The sequence below is a fragment of the Lepisosteus platostomus genome, chromosome 7 (assembly GCF_059453375.1).
Source record: "Lepisosteus platostomus isolate fLepPlt1 chromosome 7, fLepPlt1.hap1, whole genome shotgun sequence".
In the NCBI taxonomy this organism is placed as follows: domain Eukaryota; kingdom Metazoa; phylum Chordata; class Actinopteri; order Semionotiformes; family Lepisosteidae; genus Lepisosteus; species Lepisosteus platostomus.
Genome location: NC_142617.1, coordinates 63,301,241 through 63,313,910, shown reverse-complemented (window position 1 = coordinate 63,313,910; position 12,670 = coordinate 63,301,241). Strand labels below are relative to the sequence as shown.

Genomic DNA, 12,670 nt, shown 5'->3' with positions numbered 1-12,670 from the left:
CTCATCTACAAAGTTAATTAATCTCATCTGCTTACACAGGCCAAGAAGAAATCGCATGAAAAGAAATTTTGTGCAGTTATGCAGTTGTATCACTTAATGGATGAGGAAAACATAAAAATTCATGCTTTGAGATGAAGCAAATGTTGATATGTCTTTATGACTGCTCCTTGTTATCTGGTACTTAAGTTTCCAGGACACTACACCTCAATCAACATTGTTTCTGTCAGCCAGACATTCTGTTGTGCTGACATGGTACACAGTAGTAGATGCCAAGGGGGTTTAGATACAGTAAATAACAGTAGGGGTTTGCCAGTAAAGAGGATCAGTGCTTTTTTCTTGTAAGCAAATTTAAGAATTTTGATTTCCTATAAATATATCAGGAGGTTTCCTCTATGTTAGCAGCTCCTATAAGAAGCTGTGTGATTGAGTGCTGTAGTAACACAAAAGTGCCTTGAAGGGAGACACTCATTTAGAGCTGAAGATGTCCATTGAGTTTAGATGATCTTTTTCTTGTGCAGTTTTTATTTTTTGTTTTACTTTATTTAATGTATTTGATGAGATGAGACAAGATGGTCATATATACTTTCACACTCAGATATTGAAGTCACTGACCTTCTATTGGAGTAGCAGATCAATTTTTTTCTTAACTTTTGATAAAAGGGACCCGTCTTGAGTGTTTTAATACATTGTGCCACTCCATTGAAATTTCAGCCTTCCTCGTATACCGAAGAGCAGAAGAAGATGCATAAAACCATGTCTTCTGGAGATCTAGGCAAGATGGACAGCATGAGGAAGAATCCCCATGCAGATGGAAGGTAACCGGTGTAATGGCTGGAATGTAGCAAAATTTCCATTGTGTGCACACATGCTTTTTGTGCATTACAGCTGTTTTGCTTAGAGACTTGCTATTATGTGTGGTTTCCGACTGTGCATCATGCCACCCTAGGTACTGGCATTTTCTTTAAAAGTGCAGAAGCAAGACGGAACATTCAATGGCATACTTCCCTTGTGCCAGCGTTCGCTGGCGTTGCACTTACGGTATGTCATATGCTGTGGATTGTTTCTCCTGGGCAGTACTCCTCTGAGCCTATGTCTCTGTGTTGGGGTGACAGGGTCCGGGGTAAAATGCGTTTCTGGGGCAAGACAAAGCAAGGAGACAAGAAGTCATCCAGGGAGAAGCTCGCCAGCACAGGTGACCTGCTGGAGCTCCATAGAGAAGGAGATGCCATGGAATCTGGATTGAACACCGCTGAGGGTGAGTACACTCCGCTGTCTCCTCCTGGGTATCGCCAGTGTGTTATGTGTAATCCTACAGTATATAGAGGCACTAAAGTCATTCTGATGCTCATGGATAGGGAGTGTAGTAGGAGACCTATTTGCCTCCCACATGGGGAAAGTAAACCCAGGGATGTGGGGACGTCTTGGAGTTGCCAGTTCAAACTAACCCAGCTTCCCATAAACCCTGAAAACCTCCAAAATCAACTGTTCAATTCAGACACAAATAGAAGCTTTTCAAAACTACATTTAGTGACCGGTCATTCACCACTAGAAACCATGAAGTTAGCTTTGGCAGTGAGGGTTAAAACAATGGCTAGGGGTATGAAGGAAGAGGGCACTTCCACTGTTGCTCCTCTCCACATCAGTCCATGCACGTATCATACTTTTCGATTTCAGCCACCTGACTTGTGGTAGCTTGGAGCAAAGAAATATGTGAATGATTTGTTGACAGAATGGATAGTGTTTACCAATAGTATGGATTTAATAAACATCAGGTTGAGACATCAGGTTGTGGCATGCCCAGCGTAAACCTGCAGTGTAGAATGTCGAGAACATAAAAGCATGCGAGGTATCCAAATGAGAGAAGGCCATTTTGGACCTTCTGGCTCATTTGGTTGCAGGCAGCCATTGCTGTGGCGGCAGTAGAGGGTGGGTGGGCATCAACAGCAGCGGTGAACTCTCTCCCCCCAGCAGGGCAGGAGCACATGACGCCGCCCCGCAGCCCAGACCTGGCCTTGGAGCGAGGGAAGGAGTTCAAGGAGAACAAGGAGCCGTCCCCCAAAGTGAAGCGGCGCAGGAGTGTGAAGATCAGCAGCGTGGCCCTGGAGCCGGTGCTGTGGCAGAACGACTCCCTCCAGATCCTCACCAGCGCCAACGACTACAAGAGCATGAACGAGTTCCTGATGAAGAAGGTGAGGCCACGCGGCCAGGGCCTTACCAGCCTCGCCAGCCTGCAGGCATGATGGGTTTGCCAATCAAACAGAATGTGAATCACGTAATGAAAGATGTTCATCTTCATCTTCCAGATAAATGACCTAGAAACTGAGGACAGCAAGAAAGACACCTTAGTGGACGTGGTCTTTAAAAAGGCTCTTAAAGAGTTTCGCCTCAATATCTTCAACTCCTACTCGACTGCCTTGGCCGTGAGTAGCTCTACATCAACCTCATCTAAAAGATTATACTTGTGCAATTTACAGTATATTGAGTATATGATTTAATTAATTGTTATTGAAAGATCGATCTACACAAATCAGAGACTCTCCTGTTAGCGTCTCTACACCATATCATTGTTGCTGCTACTGGATGGAGGACATACTTTACAGCAAATATAATGATTCAGAAACCATGAGATTCCAAATAAGAACATTTCAGGAGTTCAGATTCATTCAGTTGATTTGCGTTGTGGTTGTGAAAGCTGCCGCAAACTGCCTTTGTGTGTAGTCAGTGAACGTAACTGCTGTTTACTGTGTCATAAATTGGCTACATTCTGCTGTTTTGCTTTCACAAAGCTCTGACATTGATTTAAATGCAGATGGATGATGGGAAGAGTATCCGTTATAAGGATCTTTATGCACTGTTCGAGCAAATCCTGGAGAAGAACATGAGGCTGGAGCAGCGGGATTGGAGCGAGTCACCTGTCAAGGTCTGGGTGAACACCTTCAAGGTCTTCCTGGACGAGTTCATGACTGAGTACAAACCCCTGGACAGCACCCTGAGCAAGGTACAGTGTCAAATGTTCTCCTGGACAAGAGCAGTCATTCTCTCCATCAATATTCTACATGTGTTCTGACAAAAGCCTAAGGCAGAATGCTAAAGGATATCCTCTATGGCCTTAACAGAGTGGACTTTATGATGGCTGTGTCTTTAAACTGCTGTATATAGAACATATATATAGTTGAAACATCTAGACATTGTAGAATTAATTAATTTGAGCATCAATGTGGAATTAATCAGTGAGATAGTAATCGCAAGGCCTGTAAAGCAACTGTGCTGGAATCTTGAGTAGAATCCTTCAACGTCTTCCCCTCAGCTCATTCAGTTGTTAATTATGCCATCTTGCTGCTCCATAGATGCCTAAACCAGAACGCAAGAAGAGGAGGAAAAAAGACACAGATATTGTAAGTACACTGTCCTGTGGTACATCTGTTATCGTTATTAACTTTCTCATAGTGTAATTACATTTCCAGGATTTTTGTTTGAATGTGAAATGTGAGCATTCCGTCTTTCTAGGAGTTTACATTCCAGTGTCATTCCAGCTGGTAGCTTCTTGACTTATTGGCAGCGAGAAAAATTGACTGTTTGACAGCTACCTGGTGCGTTTCACAAGTTAAAAAAATAAATAATTCAAATTTGCTGTTGTAATCCTTAGGCAGGAGTGTTCTTCTGTTAACCATATCCTTAATTTTTTTTAATACTATAAAAATGTGGACAGAAGACAACTTCCCCAAGCAGCATGGCAGTCATATTTTAAATGCCTTTGATTGACTGTTGAGAGCTTTCATCCAAAACTACGGGGACACAAAGACAGTGAAGCCTTACTTTCGAGCTACCAGATAAGACCTATCCTATACTGTAAAGTGCAATTGAATTCCTTGCGCTGTCCTGATGAAGAAGGTTATATCTTGCTGCAGGTTGAGGAGCACAATGGCCATATCTTTAAGTCTACTCAGTACAGCATCCCCACGTACTGTGAGTTCTGCTCCTCTCTTATCTGGATGATGGACCGAGCCTGTGTATGCAAGCGTAAGTTAATTACTTCCTTTGTGTTTGTCTTTAAACCACGTACAACAGCTGGAATTAGATCTTAAACAGCTCGGCTGATGCCAAACTACCCATGGTCTCATTACCCTCCCTGTCTTGTTTCCAGTTTGTAGATTTGCCTGCCACAGAAAATGCTGCTTGAAATTGACTACAAAGTGCATCAAAAAGGTAAGTCTTCCATCTGCAGTGCATAGTTCAAAGATTTCACCATTGTTACTTGGAAACGTGTTCATATCCACAGTACATTTGCATAATGATGTTATCCTTGCCATTATAAAACTTAGGAAATCCATATCTGACATAAAAAGTTTTACCTGAATGATGACTGAGTGCCTCCACAGTGAACATGGCATTGTTCTAATTTTTTTTAAATACTTCATTCTCCTTTGTGTTAGTGCATTCACAATATTAGTGTCAGCTGAGCTCAGTATGTGGTCTTACAAGTGGAGAGCTGAGCTGAGTGGAGTACTGGAGTGGAGTGGGGTGTGGCCCTGCCCAGCAATTGTGTGACGGTGTTTGTGTTCCCCGGCAGTATGATCTGGAGCTTTCCTCCAGGCAGTTTGGTGTGGAGGTCTCCCGCCTGACCAATGACGAGAGGACAGTGCCCCTAGTGGTGGAGAAACTCATCAACTACATTGAGATGCATGGATTGTACACAGAGGGTATTTATAGGAAGTCAGGCTCTACCAACAAAATAAAGGAACTCAAGCAAGGACTGGACACAGGTATGTCTAGAGAAGAAAAGTATTGATGGTTCTGTGCTGTATCATGCAGTTTTGTTGTCAATGTCAGTTGAATTCTAGAATAGTAAAGGAAATACTGAAAGTTGTCCATATTGTCATAGTATTATAGTAGATAGCAAATCTTTCGGTTTGTGGATATGACTATGGTGTATTATTATATAGCAGAATTTTTCTGGTTGTTGGTTTTAGTTGTGTCTTTGTTTCTGCAGATGTGAACAGTACCAACCTGGACGACTACAACATTCACGTCATAGCCAGTGTGTTTAAGCAGTGGTTACGAGACTTGCCAAACCCGCTTATGACCTTTGAACTGTATGAAGAATTCCTCCGAGCTATGGGTAAGAGTCTTTGAATGTACTGAGGCCGTTGAACGACATTTTTTTTTTTATAGTGCAATACTTTACAGACGTTCAAGTAGAGAGCATTGGCATGCGCAGGCTGCCGAGGAACAGCTGAAGGTTTATTCCATGCTGAAAAGAAAAGAGACCCAACGTTTCGGCTGTGGAGCCTTCTTCAGGTGAAGACTTGAGGAAGACCTGAAGGACTTGAAGAAGGCCCCACAGCCAGAACGTTGGGTCTCTTTTTGTCGCTCATTCCACGCGCTCTCACAAACGCCGTCACACTCCCATGTGACTAGTCTTCCTATCGCCTTTCACTCCCATCACTGCTTTAACCCTCCTCGCTTCCCTTACCCAGTCTTGACTAGCGCCTGCCTTTTGGATTGCGGATATTAGGACTTGTTTCTCTTTTGGTAGCCTTTTCCGTCTGGACTTCCTACTACTGCTCAGGGAATAAGCCACCTTGAGCCCTGCACAGGGTCCTTATTTTCAGCATTCATAGTTGCTAACACCTTTCTTTTCCTTCCGCTTGGAATAAACCTTTCCCTAGTACAATGCATTATATTTCCATCAACAGGTGTTATTTATGGAGTAGGAAAATTGGTTGTATCCATAATTTTAAATATGCGGTAAAAAAATATTCATAACTTTATTGATCCAATGATATTTTTTTTTTACGTCATTCAGTATTTAAAACCTTCGGTTTATTCAGTGTATTGTCTGGAAAATGTAAGAACTAAGGAAGTGTTACGAACTAAACGTAAGAATGTAAGAAAAGTAACCAATTGCAGAAAAAAACAAGGTATCTTTGTGTTGGTAGTATTAATAATAAGAGGAATCATGTCTCCTACTTTGAAACTATAGGTCTGCAGGATAAGAAGGAGATCATTCGAGGGGTGTACTCTGTGATTGATCAGCTAAGCAGAACTCATATCAACACTTTGGAGCGCCTGATATTCCATCTTGTCAGGTGAGTAAGAGACCTTGTACTAAAGGTAGCTTCTTAAATTAGTGTCTCTGGTGGCAGGTTCCTATTGGAGAGTTTAGACAGGATATTTCAAAAGGCTGTTTGGGCTATTTCAGTTTTCCCAAAATAGAAATGATTACGACAGGTCATTTTGGTCTTAAGCCCGACTGTATGTGTAGGGTTTCATGGCTAGTGGTGACAAATGAAGTAACAAACATGGCTTGTCTTGGTTTTTACAGAATCGCCCTGCAGGAGGAGACCAATCGCATGTCTGCGAACGCGCTAGCCATTGTATTCGCTCCGTGTATACTGCGCTGTCCCGACACCATCGACCCACTGCAAAGTGTTCAGGACATCGGCAAGACCACTGCGTAAGACTCTCTGAAGCAGCTAGTAAAAAATATCCATCCCTGTCTTTGGTGTTCAATAATAATAATAATAATTATTATTATTCCTTACACGTATATAGCGCTTTTCTGGACACTCCACTCAAAGTGCTTTACAGGGGATCCCCTTCACTGACATGTAGCCCCACCTGGATGATGCGACGGCAGCCATAGTGCGCCAGAACACTCACCACACATCATCTCTCAGTGGGGAGGAGAACAGAGTAATGAAGCCAATTCATAGATGGGGATTATTAGGAGCGCATGATTGGTAAGATCCAATGGGAAATTTAGCCAGGATGCCAGAGTTACACCCCTACTGTTTTCAAGAAATACCCTGGGATTTTTAAAGACCACAGAGAGTCAGGACCTCGGTCTCATCCGAAGGACGGCGCCTGTTTACAGTATAGTGTCCCCGTCACTATACTGGGGCTTTAGGAACCACATGGACCGCAGGGTGAGCGCCCCCTGCTGGCCCCACTGACACCTCTTCCAGCAGCAAACTTGGCTCCTGGGAGGAGTCTCCCATCCAGGTACTGGCCAGGCTCACACCTGCTGAGCTTTGGTGGGTTGTCAGCTTGATATGGCTGCTGGTTCAGAAGCTCACTCCATCCTCTCTTCAGCTGATGTCTCAGGTTATCAACCTGTGGGTCAGATGAGTTTTTGTGCTTCAGTGCCTATATTTTTTCAGGGCTTTTGGAGCAAGGGCTAAAAAATAAGATTAACTCCAAAACTGGTGAGATAATGGTTACAAATGTTTGTATATTGTCATGTTTTTAAATCTTGCTTGAAAAATGTATTTTTTAAAATTTTTATCTTCTGCATTGCCTTTGTCATTCTTAATTTTGTTGTGATGCGTGTTTTTCATTTTTTGAAAATCACTTGAAGACTTGAGCTCCAGTGTAGCTTAGTGAACTCAGTGAAAAGAGTAAAGCTAACAGCAAATCATTAGGTTTTCCGCATTTTCAGATTAAACCTGGAAAGATTTACACTTCATTTCCAGGCTGAGAAAGCTAAAGATAAAGATAAGAGAGTCAAAGAAAAGCACGACAAAGATTGTACTAATGGAAACATTAATCAGTAACTAGTCATGGTTGAATAATAAATAATATTAATAGTTAATAGGTTTTCTGGTTGTAACGGTGAGATATTATTCTTTGTCTAAAATAAATGTGCTAAAACTGAAATGAAAAAGGAGTCATATACTGTACACACTCCAGGTCCTGCCTGGGAAATTTGCTAAAAGTTCTGCTTCCCTTCAGCCCATAGTCTCTGAATGTGTTTAATGTTCATTCTCTTCGATAATGCAGGTGTGTGGAGCTGATCATCGGTGAGCAGATGAACAAATACAAGGCCAGACTAAAGGACATCAACAGCCTGGAGTTCGCAGAGAACAAAGCCAAGAGCAGATTGTCTCTAATCCGGAGGTCTATGGTAAGATTCAGGTGGCAGGGGGGTGAAACTGCATATGCAGAATTTCAGTGCACGGATAACAGAAAAAGACATGAATAGACTCACTAACAACCACAGCTTCAGTTTCGTTCTGAAGCTAAAGAAATTGGCCTATTGTCATCACATTCTGTAGGCTGCTAATCAAATGAACATTTGTCTGGATTACAGGACACTACAGTGCCATTTCTACACTTTCAAAAGTGGCTTCAAAACAGACATATTGTCATTTCAGTAACATTGTTTTTCTTGTGCCTTCCCAAAAGATGGGGCTGATTCTGAAACAAAATCAGTGCTTTTGTTACTGCTCTTTTTTCCCCACTAAGGATTTAAAACCAGAAAATTCCGGTTGTGTCATCACCTTATAAAGTCATGTCAGAAATTAGGCATTTTCCACAGGGCTAATGTGATTACACTGTTTGTGTTGAAGCCAAAGTAGCCCACAGCCCACATTCCTTTTTTTCCCTTTTTCCATCCATATATTATATTTAAGGTAACAGGCATTGCACTAGTAACCTGACTGTTGCCCTTAAAGCTGGAAGATTTGTCTCAGGGACAGCAGCGTTTCACAGTACTTTCTTCAAGGCTCAATGCCAATTTAATTTTCTCACAGGAAATGCAATATTTAAAAATTTGTAATTTCATTGCATTGAATCTCCTTTTGTTTCACCTCAATGGTGTACTTTGTCATGACGGTCCTTTCTTAAGGCTTGGTGGTCCGACCTGTTTTAGTTGTACTGTACATGTAAAAAGGTCCCATTCTTTTTAACTGTACTTCATAAATATACCATAACAGTCTACTTGCTGTTATTAGGTGACTTAATTTTAAATTTATTTTAAATTTGTAATAAACAACAATATAAACAACAAAACAAACCAGTTCTTTGAACTTGCGTGTTACCATAAGCACCATGTGCTTTGATAATATTCTACATTTTATATGCAGTTCTAAGTAAATACTAGTTATTACTGAGAAGAGACATGAACATAAAATAAAAGCAAAGTAAAAGCAACAGTAATTATCAAGTAAGTATTTAGAAAATTATTTTTATTTTCTCCCCCATTCTCTTAACTTATCACTATGCAGAAACTTTTTTTTTTTTACGTTGTTTCTGATGGAACACCTCACGATTCAATTATGAATATACAGTACTTTTGTTACATATATTCAAGGCTTATAACCCCTTACATACTGTAAGTATAAAACCACTATTGCATATGTTCAGGTATGATAGTAACTCTCTGTGCCATCCAAAATGCACACAGCTACTGTATGTCTCATCAGTCTCATACCTAAAAGAGCGTATTCTGGAGTATTGTCTTCACGATTTCTCTTCAGTCCAAAATGAGCTTAGTTTCTTTCTCCGCCTGTCCTACAGCAGGTGCTAGCTTTCTTCATAAAGACATTGTGGGGGCCATGATGACCACGGACAGAGCTGCGCTCTCAGCCCTGAGAGGTGCTTCCTCCTGGCAGGCTCTTGGAGGCTTTCTGTAGCACAGAGCTCTGTTGTCACACACTGCCCTTCCTGCAAAGGAATCCCAGAGCACCACAGAGAACCACAAACAAAGCAAGACAGATCACACATTCTACTGTATACATTGTCCTTATCAACACCTGTGTTTGCTGGAAAAGATGACATTGCCACTAGAGTAAAGACGAACAGTACCAGTTGTCACCCTGCCATAAGTCATGTAAAACATTCATGGTTGAAAATTAAGAGACCCTGAAGGGAACACAAAACAGATGCTGGCAAAGCGTATTTAACAGTTCACTTTATCTGTGGAAATATTCAGTTTCTAGTACTTTGTTCTCCATCCTGTTATAACCAGTTAGATCTTAGACTAATTTTGTTTCAAAGTAACCCTTTTTGTTTCAGTAGCACCTAATTCCCATTTCAGTGAAGACTTACACTAATCCTGTTCTCTCTTCCCCATCCTCTCCTAATCCAGAAACCTGTACTAATTGCTGTTAGGTTTATGAGCATAACCCGCAGTGCGATCCCGGTATGTATACTCCATGTAACCCTGTGCCAGCCATTCTCCAGCCCATCTTCCTGTCGCTTCCTTCAGTCATTCATGCCCTGTGCTATGTGGCTAACTGTGTTGCCATCCATGTCCACACTGTGCCTCTCGCCGCCTGCGTTTGCTGGCAAATGGACGTTGCCACTGGCGAGTCGCAGACTCAAGTTTGCCATGCCAGGTGTCAAGTGTTCCACACAGACATCTTTCATGACTGTTGTCTGTGTGCTGGTGTCAAGTCAGTGAGGTCAAGTATTGATGCTGTTTGCAACCTATGGCCTTAACAGCAGTTTCTTTTTTTAAAGCCATTCACCCACGGTGATTGTTGAATCTTATTTGAAACGTGGTTTTTCTTCTCAGATATGTGACTTCTTCATAAGAGCACTGTTGTCTGTTTTGACAAAAAAACAAGGGTTTTCCAACAAATAAAGTGATGACTGATGGTGAATTTGTGGGAATCAAGTATCAAGTTTTTGATATCCTATAAAAATGGGAAATATCTGAATTGACTGGCTTGTTTGCACCAACTGTTCGCTTAACTCTTGCATTGTTTTGGTAGTAGCAGACATCCCGTCTTTTGTCAATTGTTTTTAGCTGGCTTGCAGTGTCAAATGCAGCCTTGGTACTGTATATGGGTTGATTTAGTTTGTCATACCTTATTATGCAGAGGCTGCAAATGCTGTGTATGTTTTTCCTACCTTTGGTGCGGGCAGCTTTCTAATGCTATGCTTTTTTTGTCTGAGTAATGTGAATGGTTTTTTTTTTTAATTGGGCAAGTCTTGGACTTTTTGAATTTCCTTAATGAAGCAGAGATCTTAGAGAACACTGTGAAATCTGAAGAAATGGGACATGTGAAAGCATATTTTGTTAAAAGATATTTGGCTGCATTGATCAAGGAGGCACTTAGAGCAAAAACAACATCCACAAACCTGGGTCATATTATATTAATTGCTATTTGTCAGTGGAAAAGTAGTGGAGTTGGGGGTGTTAGAAAATAGAAGAAGCAAAAGGAGTATGAAACACTGGTAATATAATTAGAAAATAAATACTTTAATTGGATCTCCAGATTACTGATTATTCGTTCCAAGTTTTTTTAAAGTACAAAAGGTAGCTAATGACTAATGACTATGGTGCTGATTCATCATCTACTGTAGGTTAAAGGAAGGCAGCAGTGATCAGGGTTCTGAACTCATAACTGGAAGGTTGTGGGTACAGAATCCAGGTAAGGTACTGCTGTCACTACCCTTTGAACAAGATATTTCACCCAAATTGTTCAAGGGAAATAAATGGTTGCCTTGGATCCAAATCCAAATCATTTATTGAAAGATGGTTTACAAATGTCCTGGTTTTCCTCTGTTGCGCACAGCTAGTGAAGACAGAGTCGACACTGACTGGACAAAAGCCTGTCACTTCTTGCCAGATTCCAAACACATTGTCTGCGGTCTTGTGCTGGTGCACATTGTGCATACTGTTGGTGTCTTCAGCACGTGTTTCCACGTGATTTTGTCTCTCCATTAGGAAACTACCATGTGGAACTAAATCATTGCCTCATGTCATGCTTACCCTATTAACCTATTATTATTTTCATTTTTTAAACTTTTTTAACATGCAGCCAAACGCCACTAGAAAGGTAAAAGTCTTAGCTCTGCTTATGTCTTTTGTTTGCTGAAGTGTAGCTAGTAATGAAACTGCATGAGTCTTCGAGCTCACACCAGGTGTAGGCCTGTCCTGTCTGGGGTCTCTATTCCAGACTGTTTCCATGTGCACACACTAGTGCCATGCTGGGAGAAGATAGCTGAAGAAGTGTATCTGTCTGCCCCACAACTACACCTGGTGTGAATTAAACCTCTAACAAAGTACATTTATAAAGGAGTGCAAGATGTTATTTTTTAAATGTTATCATAGTCATACTGAAGAGCTTCATGCCACAAGAGTAAAACTCAAGTCTCTTTCATCGTGTCTGGCTATGTAAGCCCAGACTGCTGCTCGGTTTATAACTTTTATATTCTTTTTTTAAATAATAATAATGTAGGCATTGCAAGATTTTTGTAACTTTGCTAAACGCTCCGACTTTAATGCCTTCTGTGACTCGGTACGAAACACACACACAGGTTCGTTAATTTTCATTAAAAGCGCATCAGTTTCCGCAGGTCTTGAGCCTGGTCAGGGCGGTCACTCGGTGCAGTGGACGGCGCGACCCGCACCATGACAGGTTTGCTCGGACTGCTCCAGAGAGCCCGCTGGGAGTCCGCCCGAGTCTCCCTGTGATGGGGCGCGGCGAGAGCCGAGAAGCCGCGCTGCCGGTCCTGATCGGCGCCTGGCGCCCTCTTGTGTGCGGCAGGGGAAGGGCCGACTGCGCCGCAGCAGCTGCCACACGCCCTCGTCGCCGGCCAGCCCGCGGCTGCCCTCGGTGTCGGACGTGGCGGAGGAGAGCGCCGGGGAGGAGGCCGCCGTGGACGTGGAGCTGTCGGACCAGCAGCAGGCCGCCATGCAGCAGGAGGAGCGCGTCCTGACGGAGCAGATCGAGAGCCTGCAGAAAGAGAAGTGAGCCGCCCGGTCCCTCTCCGCGCACGCCCGTCGCGGTAGTTCGCCCGGCATGTGTGAGGAGTCGAGAAAACAGCTGGCTGTCAATAGCCGTAGAGAAAGTGCAGAGTTACCCTTTTGTTTAATTAGTCGATCATCATGCAAACATTTGTTCCGTTTATTGCCGCTTTCTCACCTTGATTGTGT

General features: G+C 42.4%; 1 protein-coding gene across 15 annotated transcripts in view; it reads left to right on the top strand.

Annotated features, from left to right (window-relative positions):
* Positions 1-12,670, top strand: part of LOC148659459 (unconventional myosin-IXAa-like) — a 177,716-nt gene that overhangs the window by 159,402 nt on the left and 5,644 nt on the right. For 8 of the 15 annotated variants that reach the window (XM_088641710.1, XM_088641707.1, XM_088641713.1 and 5 more), the window contains 16 exons: positions 712-815; positions 1,113-1,255; positions 1,969-2,189; positions 2,304-2,420; positions 2,810-2,998; positions 3,348-3,395; positions 3,909-4,020; positions 4,145-4,206; positions 4,571-4,763; positions 4,991-5,119; positions 5,984-6,089; positions 6,326-6,457; positions 7,783-7,906; positions 9,872-9,925; positions 11,553-11,570; positions 12,282-12,484. In XM_088641710.1, the coding sequence (XP_088497836.1) occupies positions 712-815; positions 1,113-1,255; positions 1,969-2,189; positions 2,304-2,420; positions 2,810-2,998; positions 3,348-3,395; positions 3,909-4,020; positions 4,145-4,206; positions 4,571-4,763; positions 4,991-5,119; positions 5,984-6,089; positions 6,326-6,457; positions 7,783-7,906; positions 9,872-9,925; positions 11,553-11,570; positions 12,282-12,484 (1,955 nt within the window). The remainder of the gene's footprint in view (positions 1-711; positions 816-1,112; positions 1,256-1,968; positions 2,190-2,303; positions 2,421-2,809; positions 2,999-3,347; positions 3,396-3,908; positions 4,021-4,144; positions 4,207-4,570; positions 4,764-4,990; positions 5,120-5,983; positions 6,090-6,325; positions 6,458-7,782; positions 7,907-9,871; positions 9,926-11,552; positions 11,571-12,281; positions 12,485-12,670) is intronic. The other 7 variants (XM_088641708.1, XM_088641716.1, XM_088641712.1 and 4 more) reach the window with 5 other exon arrangements.